This window comes from Peromyscus eremicus, chromosome 12 (genome assembly GCF_949786415.1).
Source record: "Peromyscus eremicus chromosome 12, PerEre_H2_v1, whole genome shotgun sequence".
Lineage (NCBI taxonomy): Eukaryota > Metazoa > Chordata > Mammalia > Rodentia > Cricetidae > Peromyscus > Peromyscus eremicus.
Window position 1 is genome coordinate 80,555,352 of NC_081428.1, and position 23,757 is coordinate 80,579,108.

General features: G+C 44.4%; 1 protein-coding gene across 1 annotated transcript in view; it reads right to left on the reverse strand.

Moving 5' to 3' along the window:
- Map3k13 (mitogen-activated protein kinase kinase kinase 13) overlaps window positions 1–19,368 on the reverse strand; it is a 48,031-nt gene extending 28,663 nt beyond the window's left edge. Inside the window, exons 1-6 of the mRNA XM_059277488.1 lie at window positions 18,227–19,368; window positions 10,347–10,530; window positions 5,422–5,613; window positions 2,659–2,817; window positions 779–937; window positions 138–246 (exon numbers count right to left, since the gene is read on the reverse strand). Of these exons, the coding sequence (XP_059133471.1) occupies window positions 138–246; window positions 779–937; window positions 2,659–2,817; window positions 5,422–5,613; window positions 10,347–10,530; window positions 18,227–18,698 (1,275 nt within the window). The 5' untranslated portion in view covers window positions 18,699–19,368. The remainder of the gene's footprint in view (window positions 1–137; window positions 247–778; window positions 938–2,658; window positions 2,818–5,421; window positions 5,614–10,346; window positions 10,531–18,226) is intronic.
- Window positions 19,369–23,757: the final 4,389 nt, after the last annotated feature.

Genomic DNA, 23,757 nt, shown 5'->3' on the forward strand with positions numbered 1-23,757 from the left:
CACCGGCATGCACTGTCACAACTGCCAACTCTCATGATTACTGTTTCACAACAAATAGGGTCAGATACCTGTCGCAAGGTTACCAGTGCTCCTTGGCTGACTACGCACTCACACGAGGTAGGAACGTGCTGGCTTACCTGAGACTTGAAGTAAGTTTCCTGTGGGGTGGCAAGCACATCCGCAGACGCGATGTCCAGATGCATGAGTGTCTGCCGGAAGGAGGGCCGGTTACGAGGCTTACTCTGCCTAAGAGAAAGACAGCATGTGCATCTCAGACGGTGTGCTGGAGGGGAGGGGCTGAGGCTGTATTCTGCGTTATAAAACACACATTGTATCCCAAGAACGGCTGTATCTCAGTTTAGATGTACTGAAGTGCAAAGGGGATGTACCTAGGATGGGCATCTACTGAAGACATGGAAAGTCAGGTCTGTGATCTGCTGGGAACAGAGACGTAATCCTGGCTCTCAGGTGTTAGGGCTGAGAGCTGCTTCAAGACATCACAGCAAACCCTTCACTTACATTTTCGTCAGTCACACACAACTCCACGAGTAGGGGCTGGCTCTGCTTTACAGGGAGATGATATACACCCCTGATTTCACAGGGAACACAAAGTCAGAGCCAGGATTTGAACCCAGCTCTAAAATTCCACAGCTCCTGTCACCACCACAATGTGGCTCCTTCCAAATACCCTGTAGAGATCCTCTGCTCTTTTAGGGAAATTTTAATAGCTTTTTAGAAAGAAAGCAAGAGAGATTAACAGAAGAAATGCATTCCTTACCATGTCTGTTTCATAAGGATTTTGAATCCATCTGGGCAAGTGGAGGGAACTGGGAGGTGCAGACTGTTGCTCCCAACACCCCAAATGATGGCTGAAGAGTCCACATCCTTGTAGGGGATCTCCCCTGTCAGCAGCTCCCAAAGCACCACTCCAAAGGACCTGCAGCAGGCCAGACACAGAAAGCAGTTCAGAGGGACGGACTCGAACTTTAGCTCTTTAATTAACTAAAGGCCGGATAGATGGTGTGTGCTTGTAATCACAGCACTCAGAGGCTAAGCTGGGAGGATCGTGAGTTCAAGGACAGTCTGGGTACACAGCAGGTTTCAGGCCACCCTGAGCTGTATGGTGGGACCTACATCAAGGGTGGTGATATATTGTGTATATCACCCAATGAATCTTACCTGGGGATCAGAGGACAGAGCCAGCCACTAAATAAGACATAGAAGTCAGGCAGTGGTGGCACACACACCTTTAATCCTATTGCTCAGGAGGCAGAGATCCATCTAGATCTCTGTGAGATCAAGGCCACCCTGGGCTACATGAGAGAAACAGAACCAGGCAGTGGTGTATAGCCTGGCTAGCTCACTCAGTAGAGCATGAGACTCTTAATCTCAGGGTCATGGGTTCGAGCCTCATGTTGGGCGCCACATTAACACAAATCTTAAATGGTCTTATTAATACCTTATTATTAATAAAACATTCGGAGCCAGATGTTGGGGTGAACACTGGAAGATCAGAGAAGCAGAACAAGCCACAGCCAACCTCACCTCACCAACTTCTCAACTGATCCTGTTTCCTCAGACTGAAAGCCTCTGATCCTCACCTGAATGGATCTCAGTTGAACTGCTGCTATAAGCCTAAAAGCTTAAAAGTCTCTCCAGTTCCTGGTCCTCACACCTTATATACCTTTCTGCTTCCTGCTATCACTTCCTGGGATTAAAAGCATGGGTCTTTCCCAAGCAAGACATGTGATCTCAAGTGCTGGGATTAAAGGTGTGTGCCACCATGCCTGGCTGTTTCCAGTGTGGCCTTGAACTCATAGAGATCTGGATGGATCTCTGCCTCCCAAGTGATAGGATTAAAGGTGTGTGTGCCACCACTGTCTGGCCTCTATGTCTATCTAGTGGCTGTTCTGTTCTCTGACCCCAGATAAGTTTATTAGGGTTCACAATATATTGGGGGATACAATATTACCACAGTGTTGACACATGCCTTTAATCCCAGGAAATAATATGGCAGGACACAGAAAAGTATATAAGGTGTGAGGAAACAGGAACTCGCTCTCTTTAGGCTGAGGATTTCCTAGAGGTAAGAACTAGTGACTGGCTGTTCTGCTTCTCTGATCTTTCAGCTTTCACCCTGATATCTGGCTCTGGGTTTTTATTAAAAGACCATCTAAGATTCAAACAATATCTGGCACCCACCGCTGCCACTACTGCCTGACCTCTATGTCTAATTTAGTGGCTGGCTCTGTCCTCTGATCCCCAGATAAGCTTTACTGGGGTACACAATATATCACCACAATCAAGAACAAGTAAATTTTGTTTAATATATTTTACTCAAAAAAGTGAGACTCATGCAATGCATTTCATAAAGCCTTCTACACTAAACTGTTATTCAAAATAAACTTCCAATTTTCCTGAAAGTTTAGCATATTCATGGAGATGCCTCAGAACCGACTGGTTACTGAATATTCACACCAATTCCTCTCCTAATTCTTCTTGGCATATATCATACAGGGGCTACCCTGAGAGAATCTGAAACCAGAATCAACCAGAGGGGAAAGCACAGAAGAACATTCCAGGAAGGAAAAGCACGGAGGGCAGAAAGCAGGCGAAAGTGGGCAGGGGCCTCTGCGATGGTCGGGGAGCAGCACTCACCATATGTCAACCTTCTCGGAGACAGGCTCATTCCGGATCACCTCAGGTGCCATCCACGCAACTGTACCAGCAAAGGACATCTTGGTGCTTTTATCACTGAGTTCCTTCGACGTACCAAAATCTGAGATTTTGACTGCATCTGTATGAGTCACTAAAACACTTCAAAAGGAAATAAAGACAAGAGACAGATCATTAGTGCTGACGAGAGCTATGAGTCTAAGCAGTAACTGCTGCTTCCTCTTCTACACTGCAGAGTTCAGCTTTCAACTCCTGTTGTTCCTGGTCCTCACACTAGCATCACCTGCGCCTGCCAGGCAGCTCAGTCCCCACCACTTGCTAACTGTGACTTCTGCCGGGTCCCCCTCTTCTAGGCCCATTTTCTCTCTATAAATACCATGAGAGGGACTGTGGCATTAGGTATGCATCATATTCAAGGGCTAAGAGGAATGCTGAGTCTTCCCCATGCCAAGGGTGAGTGCTAATAACCTAAGTTCAAGCAGGTTCCATGCAAGACAAGCTTTGCTTTTCATGAAAGCCACTTACAATGTGCCCTGGAACAAACTGCTTTGCTAGTCCTAGTGGTGTGTAAAATCAGAATATTGATAGCCCCCCACTACACCGCTCCACCTGAAGAAACTCATTCAACGTGTTAGAACGTTAGTGAGTTAAGGTACTGGGCCCTAAACAATATAGAAACCTATTCAACAACATCAGCCAGGTGTGGGGGCACACCTTTAGTCCCAGCCCTCCAATAGAGGCAGGTCTGAGTTTGAGGCCAGCCTGGTCTACAGAGTGAGTTTCAGGCTATTCAGGGTTATACAGTGAGACCCTGACAAAAAAACAAACAAATCCATCCACCCCAACCCTCCCCCACAAAAAACCCCAACCAACAAGAGCCGTACACTCAAATAGTATCTGACTAAGTGGGAAGAAGACTGGGGAATTTGAACTTCATTCCCTCCATTCTGTGTGCCTTACCCACACCCCAGCTACCAAACAGCTCTCTGCACACTGGGCAGCCCTGTGCTAGGACTGCTTTGGGACGCCTTCATCCATATCTACCTGGAATATAAAACTAACATCATTTAGGACTTCCTGACTTTAGTCTTGGTGAAAATGCATGACAATTAGAATATTATGGGATAGCTGGGGCAGCTAAACCAATGGTATCAGATACCATGGTTAGAACACGTGATGGTTACTAGACAGAGAGACACTGGGGGAGCCTCCTCTGCAGCAGCTGACATGACGTGAGGGAATGGACCTGGGTAGAGATAAAGATAACAGAATACTGTAACTGGGGCTGGGAGATGCTCGGTGGGTAAAGGGCTTGCTGCATAACTTGAGGACCTCAGTGCAGACCCAGCATCCACATAAAAGCCAGGCTCAGTGACACCAGGGGGTGGGGCAGGCATATCCAGGGGGCTTGCTCACCAGCTAGTCTTGCTGAATTGGTAAGCTTCAAGGTTCAGTAAGAGACCCTGTCTCAATAAATAAGGTGAAGAACCATAGGAAAAGACACCCAGGGTCAACCTCTGGCCTCCACACGTACGCACACAGGCTAGCATACTGGTACACACACTTGTACACACAGAATCAACACACACACGCACACACAATGGAACTTTTCCGAGATAAAGGTAGGGTCACACTGACTATAAATTTAAGTAGCCAGATTTATCGTTGTCTCCTTCAAGTTTGCCAAAAAACCAAGGAGTCTGAGTCCTGGCCCCAAGAGTCTGGGCTGAGTACCAGTTTCCCTTATATACAATAAGAAAAATGATATTATTACATCTAGCTCATGACTTTTGCCAGGATCAAAGAGGGTGTGATGATGGACAGAGCTGTTGAAAACCATGAATGAATGATGGGAATGTGTTTTTGTTGTTGCTGACTTTGTTTCTGAGATGGTGGCTCATGTGGCCTAGCTCTAGAGAGGAGGCTGGCTTCAAACTCCTGACCCTCCTGCCTCTACCTCCTGAGTGCTGGGCTGTAGACGTGCATCACATCTCTAAACCAAAATGTGACAAAAAGCAATGTTTAGGATAGGGACTACTGGGAAGATGTCATTTTATCAATTCCTCTTTTTTATACAATGTGGGGAATTGAATAAATATTTCTCGTGAAGTGGCTATCAGTTCTCAATTATCATTTGAAAGTAGAAGTTACTAGAAAGAACTCCGATGTTTACATAATTAATTTTCTTATACCACTGCAAACCTCGTATCTGCTCATTTCTTCCTCTCAGAAGCTCAAAGCCCAATTTGCAGTCCACCTCAGATAACTGCACAGAGCCTGTGGCATGCATCTGTGAACGCGTCTCTCCCTCCCCCTCCCCGTGCTGGGGACTGAAACAAGGACTCCACTGCTGAGCTGTATTTCCAACCTGCCTCTGCTTCTCATTCGGCCATCTTTATTCTGTTGTGTTACAAACCTTTCTGAAAGTCAGTTGTTTTTTTTTAAACATAGGAAAACAACAAACCAAGCTTTCAAACGGGGGAAGCCTGGCATTCATTGTTTGAGGTGATGAAAGATGGATACTTCAGATAGTAATGACGTTTGCTGCACAGCTGTACAATCCAAAAGCCACAGAAAGGGAAGGCTTGAGTTAAGTCCCTGGCCGTATCTCCCATGTAGAAAAGTGATAAGCAGTTACCCACTGTGTGACTAAAATCAAGTTACAAGTCTGAGAACCTCAGCTTTGTTTGACAAAAACTCAGTTCAAAATAACAAAGCAGGTGAACAGTGGGCTCTGGCACTCACTTCGGTGACTTGAGATCACGATGTATGATTTTATGGAGATGGAGATAATTCATCCCACTGGCAATCCCCGTGGACCAGTCCACGAGCAACCGAGGTGTGATCTTTCTGCCAGCTCGCAAGACCTCATAAAGCTGTCCATGGGCACAGTACTCCATGATGATGCAGTAACATGGGGCCTGAGTGCACACACCCCTTTGGAGAAAACACACGTAAGTCATGAAACAGACAAATATACATGCATACATATCTATATGTTTAATATGGGTCCACACCTTACCCAAATGACATCAAAACTCATACAGATAACAGTTCTTGACTCTTAAGTAAGCACAGTACTTTCTAATCTACCAGTTTCCCTGGTATGCACACAGGCAGTTTCTGTTTTATTCTTAAGTTTAGATAGCAACAGGCTGAGCTAATCTGGCGGTCTCATGTGACACCACTCCACTCTGGGACAAAGTACTCTCTTCTGAGGCTCGGATAAGCTGAGCGCTCTGTTGTTTTTGATCATTAAAATATTTCCTCTTAAAGACTAACAGATTTTATATGTAATGTGTGGAGAACTAAAATTAAGGTTTTCTATTTTCATGATTGTTTGTTAAATTTTAAATTACTCAAATTTAAAATAACAAGGCCGAGAAAACAAGAGAGAAACAGAGAAAGAGAAAAGTAAGCAAATGAGTCAAATTTTTATCTTCCATACAGTTCTATGAAAAACATTTAGAATAAGGATAACATTATGTCATATTGTACATCTACTCAGATGATAGTCCCATGAATCCCTGTATCTCCCATCAAACGTTTCCTAACTAGTCAAGTCCAAAGGGGTCTTTCTCTCCTCTAAGCAGCCTTGAGTTCGGGATCTCTTTCCTAGCAGGCCTGGAGGTTCCCGGCCCGTCCGTGACGTGTCTAACTTCAGCTCTCACAGCTGACAGGCCTCACAGTCACACTGGGGAGACGTGAGGAGGAGGAATGTACTACCAAGAAAGAAGAGTGGCGTCACCCATTTCATTTTCACCGAAAATACAAAGTCCGAGGCAGAGTTAGAACCAGAAGAACAATTAGCTCCATATTCTCTTTCCCAGCAGACATCACCCGCGTCAGCCCCTCACCACCCAATACACCCTTCCTTGTTCTCCTGTCTGCAGATGACACTGGACCCACTCTCTTATCATTTTCTAGGATGCCTAGAATTCTTGATTTTTAATGGAAATGTTTTAAATTTTTTTTGGAAAGTTCAGTGAACAATAACTGCAAATAGATAATTTACCATTGCATAGAAACTATGTGGGGCCGCGTGGCGGCGGCGCACGCCTTTAATCCTAGCATGCAGGAGGCAGGCGGATCTCCTTGAGTTCAAGGCCAGGCTGGGCTACAGAGTGAGTTCCAGGAAAGGTGCCAAAGCTACACAGAAAAACCCTGTCTTGAAAAACCAAAAAAAGGAAGAAACTATGTGGGAATGCTGTAATACATGTGAGGAGGCAAGGGTGGATGTGCCTGGCGGACTCAGCATCCACTCAGCTGCCACACAGACAGACATCTTGGGAACTTTTCTTCTCACCATCCCACCAGGGCCTCTACCGCGACAAGGCTCCCAGGCATCTGGAAATAACAGCTGGATCCTCACGTCTACTTGCTACCTTTTCTTCGCTTGGGATTGAATTTTATTAGAAACAGTCAGGTTGGGTTTTCTTAAGAAAATAAGCAGGAAAAATAACTGTTGTATTCTTATACCTTCCTTTGGTGTGTGGTTCTTACTAATCTCAAAGGAATCTGTAAACACAGAGAAAAATGTACTAAAACCCAGCCATGCCTTCCAGATAGTCCTGAATGGGATTCGCTGACCAAAGTAACAAAGGGCACAGTGGCTGGAAACACGACACTGCATAATGTCCTCGAGTGGGTGTCATGGCCTCATTACTGTCAGCTGTGGGGGAGATCACTACAGTGTGTGCAGCTTAGGGAGGTGGGCCCCAGAACAGCTACTCAAACCAATAATGCTAGAGGATGTGGCGCAGGCAGAGGGTCGGAAGGGCGAGGAGGGGAAATGGTAGGAAGGAAAAGAGAGCAGCTCGCTGTCTCCTCTCAGGACAGTGTCCACCCCCTGTTACCCAGGCAAGCTCCTGGGAAGCTCTCTGACACACAGCTCCCTGCACTCCAGAAAGCCCAAAGGCACAGCAAGTCCATCCCAGGGATCTGCGTTTCAAAGCTCTCGGCACATTCTTCCACGAAGGATGCATCACAGGGTGCAGAAGGCACCATCATTTCAGGGAAGGAAGATGGAAGAGAGAAGGTGGTCTCCATTTGTCCGTCTGCTGAAAATTATACTCCCGTTAAGTCCAAATTTATTGGCTCTAGACAATTTATAGTTAGCCTCGTTTTCATCAGGGCAGCCGATGACAGAATTCTGACAGTGGCTGTCCTCTGCACTCCAGCTGTGTACCGCCTCTTCCCACCTCCCTTCCCCGCCGTGAGGGCTCTCATAGGGAATCAAAACCACATCCCACAAAATTGTACTAAGAATTAACTCTATTGCTTTCTTTGGAGATACGAATCCAATTAAGACTTATCAGACACATGGCTTCTTTTCTCATGATAGTAGTTTCACAGAGGAAGAGCCCTTGGGGCTGCTGGGGAAAGTTGCTCCTACGTTAAGGAAGGAGAATTTGTAAGTTTTTCCATGTTTACTAAAGCCTCATTGGTTATACCATACGATCTCCCAGGGGTTTAAAACACAGTCAAACATGCCAATGATCACTCCCCATCTTTTGTCCCACTTGGGCCACCATGCCTGTTCTTCTTCTTCCTTTTTTAAAGCCAATCCCTTTCACCTGTTCAGGTTTAGGGGATGGACGGCATAAAGACAGATAAGGAGGGAGCCCAAGGGAGTGGCTCAGGGGGCAGTAAACCTGGCTGAGCTCAGCACTTCCAACCTCAGTGCGGCAGTGCATTGGTACAGTGTGAGCACAGCCGTCTTCCAACTCCAGTGGTTTCCACAAATTTACCTTTGACTGGCCTCTTCAATAAGGACCCTTCTTAAACTGTGGATTGTAACCCCATGTGGGGTTGCATACGTAAATGTGGGTGGGTGGGTGGGTGGGTGGTCAGAAAACATCTGGCAATGGTAACAGGTTTCTGAATGTGCAATGAGTAAAGCTAACCCAAAATCAAATGCACAGTGAATTCGACTGCATCCCAGCTTCCCTGCAGCCCTGCTTCTCATTACACTGTGACCGCCGTCAGCCACATAACACCAGCAAACACTGCAAACCCTCAGCTCAGACTGGAGATACATTATGGGTTGCAGAGTTTGTACTGTACCGTTTTCTGTTCTTACAGAAAAATAATTTAATTAAGGAAAACAAATACTTTTAGCATTTTCTTGTTATCATTCTTCAGCATGTAAGTGCGAATTAGTCTACCTTTGGATTGTACTGTTAGAATACTTGATTTTATTTATTGTATGTATGTGAGTGCCCAGAAATGTGTGTACACATGTGTATGCAAGTGTGCTGACCTATGGGGTATATATGGAGGCCAGAGGTTGACATTAGGGTGTCCTCCTAAAGAACCGCCCCTTATTTCCTGAAGCAGTGTTTTGCACTAATCCGGAGCTTGTTGTTTTGTCCAGACTGGCTAGTCTGTGACCATCAGGAGCATGTCTCTGCTCTCTCTGCACTGGAGTTATAGGCATACACCCTCACATCTAGATTTTAGGGAGCTGGGATTTGAACTTGGGTCTTTACGTTTGCATAACATTTTACCCACTGACCATCTCTCCAGCCCTAAAACGCTTGATTCTAAAATTACTTTTGGATTGTTGACTTGAGATTCGTAAAAGGCCGTTAAATGAGTTTTACCTTGGGATTAGAACAGAATTCCAGGGGTTTCTGAGACAGCGCTGAGCATACGCTGTCGTTTTGTACTGTGTGTTTATGTCAGTGTTGTTCTCAGCACGGACAGCCATGAAATCAAAGTATCAGGCAACTCTGAAAACCTGGAAATAGTCTACATCCTTCAGCCAAGATTTAATTCAGCATTATTAAAAACAAACCAACACATCCATCTGATTAGCATGGGAAGTTCCTTAGTGTTTAATAAATGGTAAAATCATATATACACTGGAGAACTGTTAAAAATGAAATTTCTCTATGATTTGATACTGTAAATGCTCGGCTTATATGTGCAGGAAAGGGCTGTGAACAGAGGAATTTAAGAAACCCTGCTTTCATACACATACCTGAACACAACTGCTTTGTGAAATGAATGTATGGCAATGACTCCATAATTGGATTTAGAAAGCCATGTTTGGCCTTTCTAGAAAAGGGATGAAGGAAAGCCTGAGGTTATAGCATTAGATATAGGTATAGTACAGTATAGTATAGGTACCTGTCTTTATAAGTTACTATTTAATAAGGATGTTCTTGGAAACTAATAAATATATGTCACAGAGGGACCGGCTACAGCACTTCAGATGCCAGAATTGTCTTAACTGAGTTAGTTTCAGGATGCTGTTTTGGATTACTGTGACGTGACCTTTGCCGTCCTATTGATGAGGCTGATCTACAGCGTGTGACAGGACTCTCCTTCCCCCCTCTCCGGCCCATGTGCATCCTGTACAAACAGCACATGCCCTGCAAGGTGAACTCCTAGCCTGAGGGAGCCTGAGGGCAAATCACTCAGGCTTAATAGTCCTTTCGCACCCTACCAAAGCCCCTAGTACTGTGCTAAGCCTATCAAGGGCTTTGGAAATATCTTCCAAAGCAGGAACTTGTGTGTACACAATGGAGGAAGAAAATAGCTCTATTTCTCTAAAAAAAAAAACAAAACAAACAAAAAAACCCCTCTAAAACCAGTCCCCAAACAACGCCAGCCAGCCAACTAACGAACCAAGCGGACGGCCGACGGTGTGACTGTTGACCTACTTGAATGCGATGATGTTAGGGTGTTTCAGCTTCCTCAGATGCTTGATGTCCGTCTCATTTTGCTCTCTCACTTTCTTGATGGCCACTTCCTCTGCTCGGAATTTGCCCAGGAAGACAGCCCCTTGGGCTCCACTCCCCAGCCACTGCAGCTCCGAGATCTCCTCAAACGGCACTTCCCAAGTATCTAGGCACACGAGGGAGAAGCAAGTTCAGAACCTGGTGAAGCCACTGTAGGGGCCACTCTGAAGGTATCAGCTTCACCCCATCTGGAATGACCCTACCCCCTGATTCCCACCCACAGATGTGACCTTCCTGTACTACTATACTGATAAATGTACATTTTTTTTTCAGGAAATACCTTTTACTTTGCTCTCATAATCTATATAAACTGCTAGTTGCTAGGATGTATGTTTTTTTTTAAATTTAATTTAATTTTATTTTACAATACAATTCAGTTCTACATATCAGCCACGGATTCTAAATGTACATTTTTAACTGCTCGACTCAAGCAGGTCTGAGATCTCAGGAGGCCTTCCCCTAGAAACCTATACCCCGACACCCCAGCAACCTGACATTCCTCTCTACAGGTTAGGCTTCATATCTAGTCACCTTCTTCTGTCTGCACACTCCACCCTTGCCCCACTACAAGTGCTTTTTCATTCTTCAGAATGTCTGGTGCAGATGCTCAATGAATCCTCTCTGAATACATTGTCAAAGATACCATCCCAACAACCTGGTTGGTGCAAACACTTCTTAGAGTTTGCCTTTACCGAGACTCACCACATACCAGAGACTTGCATATGTCATGTTTATTTTTTTAACACCTCTATATGTCTGGCCTTATTTTTTATCCACTTACTACTATTTGTGTGTGTGTGTGTGTGTGTGTGTGTGTGTGTGTGTGTGTACACCCATGCACACAAACATCACGTGGAGGTCAGAGGACAACCTTTGAAAGTCAGTTCTCTTCTTTCATTCAAGAATCTGTGCCGGGCGGTGGTGGCGCACGCCTTTAATCCCAGCACTCGGGAGGCAGAGCCAGGCGGATCTCTGTGAGTTCGAGGCCAGCCTGGGCTACCAAGTGAGTTCCAGGAAAGGCGCAAAGCTACACAGAGAAACCCTGTCTCGAAAAACCAAAAAAAAAAAAAAAAAAAAGAATCTGTGATAAACTCAGGTCCTTACGTTTGCACAGCAAGTGCTTTTACCCGCCGCCCTTAGCACGTGGGTGTGTACGTGTGTGAAGGTCGAGGACAGCTTTTGGGCATCAGTTCTATCCTTCCACCATGAATTCTGGAGATGGAACTCAGGTTGTCAAGCTTATACAGCAAATGCTTCTGTTTTTCAAAACAATTTTTTTAAAGATTTATTTATTATGTATACAGTGGTCTGCCTGAACATATGCCTGCATGCCAGAGGGCACTAGATCTCATTATAGATGGTTATGAGCCACCATGTGGTTGCTGGGAATTGAACTCAGGACCTCTGGAAGAAGAGCCAGTGTTCTTAACCTCTGAGCCAGTTCTCCAGCCCCCCAAATTATTTATTTAGTATAAGTTTTTAAAATATAATTTATATGTATGTACATGTACTTGCCTGAATTTATGTGCACCATGTGCCTACAAGAGCCATGGCGGCCAGAAGAGGGTGTTAGGTACCCCAACACTGGAGTCCCAGGTGGTTGTAAGTCACCTGATGTGAACGATGAAACTCGGGGAGAGTGGTGTGTGCTCTGAGCTGCCAAGCCACCTCTCCAGCTCCAGCAAATGCACTTACCCACCGAACCATCTTCCTGGCACTTTTAAAAATAAAATAATTTATTTACTCAGATGCAGTTTTGCTGTGTCACCAGGCTAGCCTTGAACTCGTGATCCTCTTGCTTCAGCCTACTGAATGCAGGATTTACAGTCGTATGACACCAGGTCTGGATTCATTATAAGATTTTTTTATTTATTTTTATTTTTTATTTTTGGGGTTTTCTTTTTCAAGACAGGGTTTCTCTGTGTAGCAGCTCTGGTTGTCCTGGAATTTGCTCTGTAGACCAGGCTGGCCTCGAACTCACAGAGATCTACCTACCCCTGCCTCCCAAGTGCTGGGGCTAAAGGCATGTGCCACCAGCACCTGGCCCATTATAATTTTAATAGCTGTTTGCTATAGCCTTATATTTTGTGTGTGTGTGTGTGTGTGTGTGTGTGTGTGTGTGTGTGTGTGTGTGTAGGGGTGCCTGGGTGTGTCTATCCTTTTGCTTATTTAATTTGATGCCATTTCTTCATATTATTTCCTCAGAGTTAACCCCTAGGTTGGAGTACAAACAGTCTCTCAACTTTGGGGATAAATGCATCCCAAGCCACTAAACAAAAGGATTTTCCTGGTTGATGCTGCTAGCACTGATGTCCAGATATGCTGGTTTTATCATAACTGTGGCAGTAATGAGCAATATTAATTATTGTTTCATTTTAATTTCCAATTTCCTGTATACCTGTCTTCTAAGTCAGGGACAGAAGGCTTTGTTTAGTGTCTACATCTGCTTGTCAGAACTGGCAAAACCTCTGCAGCACATCTGCTCAGGTCTTACAATCCCACACTCATCACTGCTTCTGTATCCTTCCCCTCCACTGCAGAGGATGCAGTCTGTCTTCTGTGGTTCTCTATCGCTGATTTTTAAAGACGTCTCTGTGGTAAAGACACTGGCCATAAAGCCTATGGACTTGAGTTTGATCCCTGGGTCCCTGTATGGTAGAAGGAGAGAACCATATGTGGAGTTTATTTGGCATATGATATGAAGGCTGATTTAAATGAATTTTTACCTATATAAATATTTAGCGATTTGTTAAATAATGCTTTCTGTTCAGGCTGTCTTATGATGCTTACTTATGCTGTAATTACTATATTTTCAGAAGCAATGTCTATTAATTAGTAGTTTTATAAAGTGAAATGAACTATTAAATGAACTATTAGAAATGAACTATTAAACTGCAAATGACATGCATTTGGCATTCAAATTTCAACTGTTCCCAGTATCATGATAATACAATTCTCCAGTAACAGCAGCTCATGCTGTCACCATTTAGCTATGGTGACACCCACAGAGATAAAGGGTCTGTATGGGCAGCCCGAGAGAGCAAGAGAGCAGGAGACAGGAGCACTTCAGCCGTGCTCCTGGTAACCTTTGACTTGCATTAGTTACTGGAAGCAAAATGGACAGTTGCCAATTTAGTCTCCTTTGTTTAATCTCCAGGTTAACTCTCAGTAATTAGGAAGGGGCCTAACGACTAATACTCAAAGGTAACCTATGAGAAGGAAAGGAAAAGGAAAGATCAAGATGGGACAACTTGAAAGGAAAAGAGTCATAAAGACACATAGAAGCTGGGAGGTGGTGGCGCACGCCTTTAGTCCCAGCTCTCGGGAGGCATAGACAGGCGAATCTCTGTGAGTTCGAGGCCAGCCTGGTCTTCACAGTAAGTTCCAGGACAGCCAAGGCTACACAGAGAAACCCTGTCTAAAAAAAAAAAAAAAAAAAAAAAAAAAAAAAAGAAACAAATAAACAAAAAGAGAACCAAAAAAACCCAAAACCAACCAAACAAAAGAGACACACAGAATTGAGCTCCTAGATCACTGCCAAGCAAGGTAGCTAACCTGGTCCCTCCTGCCTGCTGCTTTTCGACATGCACACTGGGACTTCCCCCGCGCTGTCTGTCCTTTGTTGAATTGCGATGACTACTATCTGTCCTGCATGGTCACCATGATCCACAGACTGAGGAAAACCCTCCTGCTCACCTGCTCGAAGGCAGATGTTTTTGTCAGTGAGCTCGGATACGGCCATGGCAGTACCTGGTTGACACTGGAAACTACTTGGCAATAAAAGGTTTCAGTAACATGTACCACCCCAGGCACCACTACTAAAACACAGCAACGTATGAAAAGGAAGACACAGACACAAGACCTCAAAAGTCTAGTGGTAAAGCAGGGGCGCAGTGTTACCCTCAGGTGGCCTGTGATGCAGGATTAAAGATTAGTGTCCTGATCCTGGAGTGCACAAGATAAGTACAACGTTCAATTCTGGCTGGCAAGTCGCTCTTGGGGGCCAGAGCAGCACCAGCCCCCACTAGGATATACTGCAATCCTGATGGACTGGGCCTGCGTCTGACTTATTTCCAAAATGAGAGTCACATGAAGATAAATTAAATGCAAACTTGTAGAACAATAAAAGTCAAACAATGGAAGGGCTTCTTTTGGCAGGCATGGATAAAGATTTGTCTGATTCCAAAGCTCAGTGATGCATTTGAGATCTCCAAGTTAGGAGGCAAATTAGCCGAGACCGACAAGCAGAGCCTCCAAGAACCACACGCAGCTTATTATAGAGAGGCACAGAACAAAGCACTTCTAAAACAAATTAAGGCTAGGCATGGTGATATACATCCATAATCCCAGCGCTCTGGAGGCTGAGGCAGAGGGGCTGCTGAGAGCCAGAGGTCAGCCTGGGCTACACAGTGAGTCCAAGGACAGCCAGGGCTACAAAGCAAGACCCAAAAAACAACACAAAAATTACCCATGAATAAATAAACAAAGGGTTGGGGTATAGCTCAGAGGTAAAGCATCATCTGGTGCATGTGGAGCGCGGGATTTGCACCTTAGCAAGATACACACACACCCTCCCCGATATGTCTTCTGACCTCCGCATGCTCCACTGATATAGATATATAGGATACAGATATGATAGGATAAAAGGGTAGATTAATGAACCTACTTTGAAAGAACAACAATTTGTTTAAAATGTTTTACATTTGGTATAGATTTTAGTTTATGTTTAAAATGTTTTACATTGGTATAGATTTTGGTTTATTGATACAAGTTTAAACTTAATTTTGTTATACTGTATATATATTTCTATTCTCGTTTGAGGTATTATGTTTATGTAACTCATTTAGATTGGAATGGATAATTAAGAAATACAGATTAATAATTAGTCTTCTATGATAGTCAAACTTGTAGCATGTTAGTTAAGTTTTCTAGGTATACACAGATATATTTCAGATAGACAGGTAATCTTCAAATACTTCAAAGACATACAGAATATGGAATTTAAAATATTTTTTAAAATTTAGGCTTTCTGGACAGTGAGACATGTCTGCTCCTGGTAGCACCGGATTTACTTCAGAGAGGAGGATGTGCATCGAAGACACTCTGTATGGAGTTTATCTTCTTCTTGACAAAAATAGCCATTTGGACAAGGAACTGTTCTTGCCTGGACATGCAGGACCCATAAGAAGGTAACCACTGAACTTTACTTGGCAAAATGGTCCTTCAGGTTCCTGCTTTGCAGAGGAAACTGCCAGACATTCTACAGGACACAGAAAAAAGTGAATGAGAGACTCTAGACCTGTGGGCTGAAGACAGATGCCCCAACTTTACAAGAGAACTTTGGATGACTGTCCAGGCTGCCAGCTTTCTCTGTCTACCCTGCAAGACTCCTGAAAGTTGCTTGCATCCTTCTCCCATTTCTCAGGTAGTATTATATCCTTCTGAGGTCTTTGATATAGTTGAAGACTAGTTATAATTTCCTCAGTTATGATAAAAGATAAGTTAGATATAAAACCTTAGACTCACAAATATAAGATAGATATCTTCTTTAATATTGTAACTGTAATTCTTGCTTGATAATTGTTTTGTTATATGTAATTTTACTATGTTAAAGTTAAAACCTTCCTTTTTTTAAAAAAAAAAAAAGAAAAAGGGGAAGTGCTGTGGATGATTATTTGATAAATAAAACACTGATTGGCCAGCAGCTAGGCAGGAAGTATAGGCGGGACTAACAGAGAGGAGAAAGGAAAGGACAGGAAGGCAGGGAGAGGGGAGACACCAGCTACCGTCCAGGGAGCATCATGTAGAGGCAACAGGTAAAACCACGGAACACGTGGCGACATATAGATGAACAAAATTGGGCTTAGTGTAAGAGTAAGAGCTAGACAATGGTAGGCCTGAGCTAATGGCCGAGCAGTTTAAATAATATAAGAGTCAGTGTGTTTATTTTATAAGTGGGCTCCGGGACTGGTGGGGCTTGGCGGGAGCTGGAAAGAAACTCTCTAGCTACACTCCACCCTCTAGGTACATACACACATACACTCACACATAACAAACAAATAAAAATGTAATAAAGTAACAGACCACAATCATTGTAACGCAGTTTATAATCACTAAAAGTACAAACAAGTGCCAAGCCAAAGGGATTGCTTAAAAATACCAGCACATTTAAATAATTATATATTATATAGCCATTAAAAATTATGCTTGCTGAAGGGGTCCGGGGCAGATCTCAGTGCCAGAGCCTTTGTCTAGCACATGCAGGGCACTGGGTTCAATTCCCAGTACTGCCCCAAATCAGAAAACAAAGAAAAGATGCTGAAGAGTTACATTTCAGAAATGGAAAAACCTTTTTCATTGCTGGAGGTTCCCAATACCTCGAGCATGCCAGTTGAGGACTCTAGTACTAAGCTAAATCCCTAGGCCCTCGTGTTTTCCCAGACAGGGTCTTAGTAAGCTGCTTAGTCTAACCTTGAAATCACTATCATAGCCCAGGAAGAATGAATTGTGATGTTCCTGCCTCAGGCTCTCAAGTAGCTAAAATTATTGATATGAGCCACCAACTGCTATTACACACACACACACACACACACACACACACACACACACACACCCTTAGAAGCAGGTACAGCTGAGGGAGGAGTGGGTACCAGCTGCCCAGCTCCTGGTCCCATAGTGTGGGTTCTGTGGCCACTGTAGACTTCAAGATGTGAAGCAGAGACAGCTATTTCCACAGTTTTTGAGACAGTGTCTCATTACATAGTCTAAGCTGATCAAGAACTCACTATGTAGACCAGGCTGGCCCTGAGCTTATGATTCTCCTCCATCAGCCTTGTAAATACAAGGATTAAACATCGCTATGTCCAGCCTGATACAGTCTTAAAATATTAATGATTATTATTTCTAAGATAAGGAAAATAGGTTGTTTTCAACGTTGACAGGAGCCTGAGTCATTTCCTCTTAGAGAGTAAACTACTTACAACCTCAAGAGCATGTTCCTTTTACTTCAGACTGGAATGTAGAAATATATGTTGCATGATGATGGGAGTTTAAGACTCAGTATTTTAAAACGAGAAATTAAATGCTTCTCAAACTTGGTTAGTCTTCTGTCCTCAAAGTATGAGGCTGCTGTATGCCCTTACTGCAAGACAAGAATTCCTTTTTATTACAATCTAGGGCGGTCCTGGAATCCTTAGGGATAGCATGGTGCCAGTTTGGTTTGAACTAGTCTAGCGGTTGTCCAACTTGTTTAGACTTGGGTTTTGTTGTTGTTGTTGTTGTTTTCGGTGGAAGTCTCATTATGTTGCTTAGTATTAGCTGAACTGAGCTCAAGTAATCCTCCTGCCTCAGTCTCTGAATAAGTAGGACTATCAGCACATGTTACTATGCCTGATTTTTGCCATCAGACTTTTTGACTCTATAAGTTATCAGTAAAAAACCTAAATGTACCCACGATGTCAATTATTCATAAGTTATATGTCTATACAACTATATAAAAATATTAGATATCTTCAAAAACGTGTGAAAATAGACAATAAACGGGAGCACTGATGCCTCCTTCTATGACCTCATGTGTGTACTCTACTCTACACACCATTAGGCTGCCTGACAACAAAGTCTATTTTGGCTTCAAGTAAAAAGGAACCCCAAGTTTGACTTTCGGAAAGCCTGTAGGCAACGGAAACAGGGTGGTCACCTGACCTCACTGTAGTGCACTCCTTAAAGATTACCAGTCACTGTTGGGGGCGGGGGGCTGTGTGGTCCAAGAAGGGCCTTCCCTGGATGCACATGCTCTCGCTTACCTTGCTGCTGAAGTTTGTAATCGGTGGAATATGCCTTCCCGATGATGTTCCACACGGGCCTGAGGCATCCGAACAGCCCTTCGAGAAACCCACCCCCGCCGCCGCTGCCGGACCTGCTGAACTGAATCTTGATGTCTTCAGTTCCGTTCGTGCTCTCCCCATCCACAGTGCTGCTGTTCCCCGGAGACACCGTCATCTCTGATTCATCCTGCTCCCTCAGCTGAAGAACACTGTTCTCAAACTGGCCCCTGGAATCCTCGCTCACACTGGTCAACACTGCTGTAGAGATGGGGCTGCCCGTGGTCTCCATCAGCTCTGGCTGCACAGCCTTCTCCTGGGGGTCCTCAGGGAGCTTGGGTGGAGGGTGGTTCCCCATAGCGGCAAGCTCATTGCGTCCACTAGAGGTTTTGTTCTCAGTCAAGGGCAAGTGTGGTGAAGTGGAGCAGCTCAGGTGCTCCTGAGGGTTGGCCATTGTGCCATGAGGGTGACCCAGGTCCTGAGACGGCACTCAGAGGACTATGGCAACAGAGGTCTGATGCAAAAGGGGAGTCCAAAACCTGGAGGAAAAAAGAGAACTTAGAGTCCACACTGCTCCACTTCTATGTACACAACCAAAGCACTAACACAGGGCTGGAGAGATGCTCAGATGCACTGGCTACTCTTTCAGAGGACCTGGGTTTGGTTCCCAGCACACACATGGCAGCTCACAACTGTCCATAACTCTAGTTCCAGGGGATCTAATTGCTACTTACTTCTGACTTCAGCGGGCTCCTGCATGCACATGGTACACAGACATACACTCAGGCAAACACACATATACATAAAAATAAATACATATTGTTTAAAAATCATAGAAACAATGAGGAGGTTGGGCAGGTTTATTACACATAGTGGAATAGAGTGCAGCAGTGGGAAATAATGTTTTCACTACCTTGAGAAACTGCTTATGACATATTAATATAAAGAATGGTTAGGACAATGCATTTGACATAGGCTTAAAAGGTATTTAAAGGATACTGAGCACATATTCAAGAAAAGAGACTGGAAGGACCCATACAAAAAATGAACAGCAGCTCACTGCAGGCAGTTGGAGTGAGAAGAGCCACGCAGTTTTGACTTCACAGTGTCCCAGCATGCTCTATTACCACTACCTTTTCGTTTGGAGACAGGTTATGTGGTCCTCTTGCTTCCATCTCCCTCTATTACCATTTTAATCAGAAAAAATGGTCCTTATCACCAGGGAGAAGCAGCTTGTTCTGATATATAATACATATAACACATTGGCTATTATAAACGACAATCCATCTTTTTCTCTGTTTCAGCGTCTTACACTGGCATCGCTTCTCCTCTGCAGCACTCAGTTCATAGACAAAAGTCACAGGTGCACAGCAAGGCAACTCCTGAACTATAACTGTTTTGTCACATTACACAATCTAGGGCAACACAACTAAGCCCCAGCTTCGTAATTATTCTTTGCTTCTGATCTACCCACCAGAAACACTGGGGAGGACAGAACCTCTGAAAACAAAGACTTGTTCCAGATTAGTCAGATTGACAAAAATCAATCTCAGATTTGTTGACTGTAGGCTAAGACTCTTAAAGCAGGAAAAAAATGAAAAACGGGCAAATGAAATCAGATTAAACCAAAAAGCTTTTGCACGGCAAAAGAAACAATCTAACGTCGTGAAGAGATGACCCACAGAATGGGGGAAAATATTTGTGAACTATACATCTGATAAGGGTTAATATCTAGAATATATAAAGAACTCAATTCAGTAGCATTAAAAATAACCTGACTTAAAATGGGCAATAGATAACAGAGTTAGGACAGTCAAGACCTCTGTGAGAAAATGCTTAATATCAAATTATCAGGTTCGTGTAAACCAGAACCACACGGGGACAGCATGTGTGGGCAAGGGCTGACTTCCATCGGTGGACTGTGAATTAGTATTGTGATTGTGGGAAACGGTATGGTAGATCTGCAGAACTACCATGTGACCTAGCAATCTGCTACTGTAGAAAGGACATGAAATCAGTCTGTCAAAGAGACAGCTGCATTCTCACATTTATTGAAGCAGTGGTCATAATAAATAGAGACATAGGTATCCATCAATGAAGGAATGGATTGAGAAATGTGGTATATACACAAATATTGTATATGTTGTACATTTTATTCAGCCATAAAAGGATGATACACTATCATTGAGACAATACAGATGTAACCGAAAGACACAGTATAAGAAAAATAATCCAATCACATTGCAGCAGGTGAGACAGGCCTGAGCTCCCCGTAATAAGAGAGGGTGAGCGCCCATGGTGACTCATAAGCTAGTCCATCAGTGTAGCCCTTGAACAAGAGAGAGACGTAATTCATCAGTGGCCTGAGAAACAAGCAAAATGAGAGAGAGAGAGAGAGAGAGAGAGAGAGAGAGAGAGAGAGAGAGAGAGAGAGAGAGAGGGAGGGAGGGAGGGAGGGAGGAGAGAGAAGAGAGAGGTACAAAGGTGACCTGGCGGGATGAGCAGCACATGACTGACTGCCTCTCCTGTTGGACTCTTCACCAATTTGGTCCCTGGTGTCCTCAAAGAACCACCATTCTTGGGCCAGGTGAGATGGCTTAGCCAGCAAAGGCTCCTGTCACCAAACCTGACAGAGGACCTGACTCCATCTCAGGAGCCACATGATGGAAGGAAGAAACTAAGTTCCCCTAGGTTTCCTCTGACCTCCACACGAGCCCATGTGTGAATACACACACACACACACCCTTACATAAATCAACACAATAAAAAAGGATGACTAATCTCAATAACGATGACCTCAGTCTCTATTAGTTACTGACAACAGTCCAATAAAATGCCACTAATCTAGGTGGGAGTGCGTATGGGAAGGCCACTTGGAAGTTAATCTCACTTTTTTTTCTTTTCTTTCATTGAAATAGATTTTTTCATACAATATATTCTGATTACGGTTTCCCCTCACTATTCCTCCCAGTTCCTCCCCACCTCCCCTTCCACCCTGATCCATACCGTTTCTGTCTCTAGTTAGAAAACAAACAGTCATCTGAGGAATAATAAGAAAATACAATGCAATATAACCAATAGAATACAATACAGTAAGACGATAAAAAACAAATTGGAAGATAACAACAACAAAAACAAACAAACAAACAAACATCTCACTTCCCTTGATAAATTTCATTTCTTCACTCCTTCCCCCCAAGTCTTCACTCCTCATGTGAATTTAAGAGCCACTGGCTGGGGCTGGGGGGACTCAGGCTGAGAAGGAGAGACAGCAGGAGAAAGTATGGGACCCACGAAGGAAAAGGCGTCCCCTCCCCCTGGATCCAACTGAAGCCTCTGCCGGCAGAGAAGCAAGAGTCCCGCATGATTACAAATGTGTAAAACTCTGCTTCCTCCTCGGCCATCAGCCTGAAACTTTCTAGGAATCTCTCCAGGAAGCTGCAGGCAGGGAAGGGCACCACCAACATACCCCCCCTCACACCACACCCCCGCAAACCTAGCGGCTCCTGGTTTCGCCTCTATAAATCCTATAAATCCACTCAAGGCATTCTGGAGCCATTTCAGCTATCCCACTTAACGAAAGCGAGAAGAGAAAGGTTTCTTAGCAACCTTGTGAACTGTAACTTGAGAGCCCGAGATGTTATATGAGGTTAATACCAAGACAATTAATTACTTTCCCTACTCTCCCTCGGGAAGCACATACCCACATCTGGATGCGTGCTTTTTCTGAGTGCCTCTTGCACTAACATATACGAAGACAGCTTCTCCAACGTCTCCAATGCTGCTTCACTTCACTGGTTAGTCTCTTTTCATTGTCAAAGCCACCAATCGTGGTTAGGCCCAACCTAAGGTCCGTAAAAGTCTAAGAGAAGTCCCGGCTGCAGAGGGTGAGCAGGTGAAACTGTCTCTGTTCCTTCAGTGCTGACACAGTGGCCACTAACCAGCCTGCACCCTAGGATCCTCAATAAAGCTCACTAGGGCTGAGAGGGGCTCTGTTGCTCTTAACAATGCAAGAGCAACTGGTACTGTGTGGTGATGTTGTGTTCCCCAAAATCTTGTGCACCCTAATAAACTTACCTGGGGTCAGAGAACAGAACAGCCACTAGATACAGAGGCCAGAAAATGGTAGCACTCATGCCTTTAATCCTAGCATTCTGAAGGCAGAGATCCTTCCAGATCTCTGTGAGTTCAAAGCCACACTGGAGACAGCCAGGCATGGTGACTCACACCTTTAATCCCAGGAAGTGATGGCAGGAAGCAGAAAGGTACATAAGGAGTGAAAACCAGGAACCAGGCCTGGTTAAGCTTTTAGTCTTTTGAGCAACAGTTCAGCTGAGACCCACTCTGGATGAGGACTCAGAGGCTTCCAGTCTGAGGAAACAGGATCAGCTGAGGAACTGGCAAGGTGAGGAAGCTGTGAATTGTTCTGCTTCTCTGATCTTCCAGCATTCACCCCAATAACTGGCCCTGGGTTTGTTCTCATTAATAAGACCATTTAAGATTCATGCTACAGTACTGGATGGTCCCAGGCACATGCAGAATCAAAAATCGTACATTTTTTAAGACTCAAGAGTAGAGTGCTTGCAACCAGACTGACAGAATCAAGGATATTCTAAAAGACAGTGTCCCTCACTTTGGCTACCAGACTGCTGAAACAATGGCCCCCAAGAAACAGAATTCTCACGCTGGGAGGAAAAAACAGCTGAAGCCCAGGGCTGGGCGGAGGGGACACAAGGAGATGAGCAACTTGTTGGAGGACCTTGCAGAGAAACTGGAGCTAAGACAATGATGGGTTAGTTATGGCGAGTGAGTGGACAGGACTACATCCTGACCAGAACTGCTTAGTTGTGTGCAACTCTAGCTCTTTACTTAACCCTAAACGTCATGCTAGGACCTTGAAGACGGGTGTAGAGCAGGAGTGAGAGTCAGTGGACCTCTTTGTCCCTCTTCTCGATGTAGTCACACTGACTGGGGCTGCCCCCCTCCCTACCTCCCCCTCTCTCCTTGTCTCTCTCCTCTCTCTGCCTCTGTCTCTCTGTCTCTCCCACTCTTGACTTTTGCTACCAATTTATCCCTGTAATTGGCTTTCTGTGGACAGCTGCGCCTGTCCTGTTAGGGATGCCAAACCTTAATAACTTTGCTAACACACTGGAGAGCAGAGAAGGAGAGATGGAGACGGGTCATGGTGGTGCATGCCTATAATCCCAGCACTCGAAGGCAGAAGCAGAAAGATCAGGAGTTCAAGACTAGCCTGAGCTAGGTAAGACTTTGTCTCAAAAAAAAAAACAGAACTAAAAGTATTCTGGGATGGGGATGGCTCAGCAGGAGAGTGCTTGCCTAGAAAGACTGATGCTGAGACCAGGCTGTGCCCTGCTCTAAGTTACGCCACACCATGGGCACAGTAGTTCTTCAGGCCATGTCTTGTTCTCAGATACTGACTCCATTTTAAGAGGATGATTGCATACCTGGGTAGACAGGCAAACCACACCATGTGGCCTGCAGCACCCAGGCAA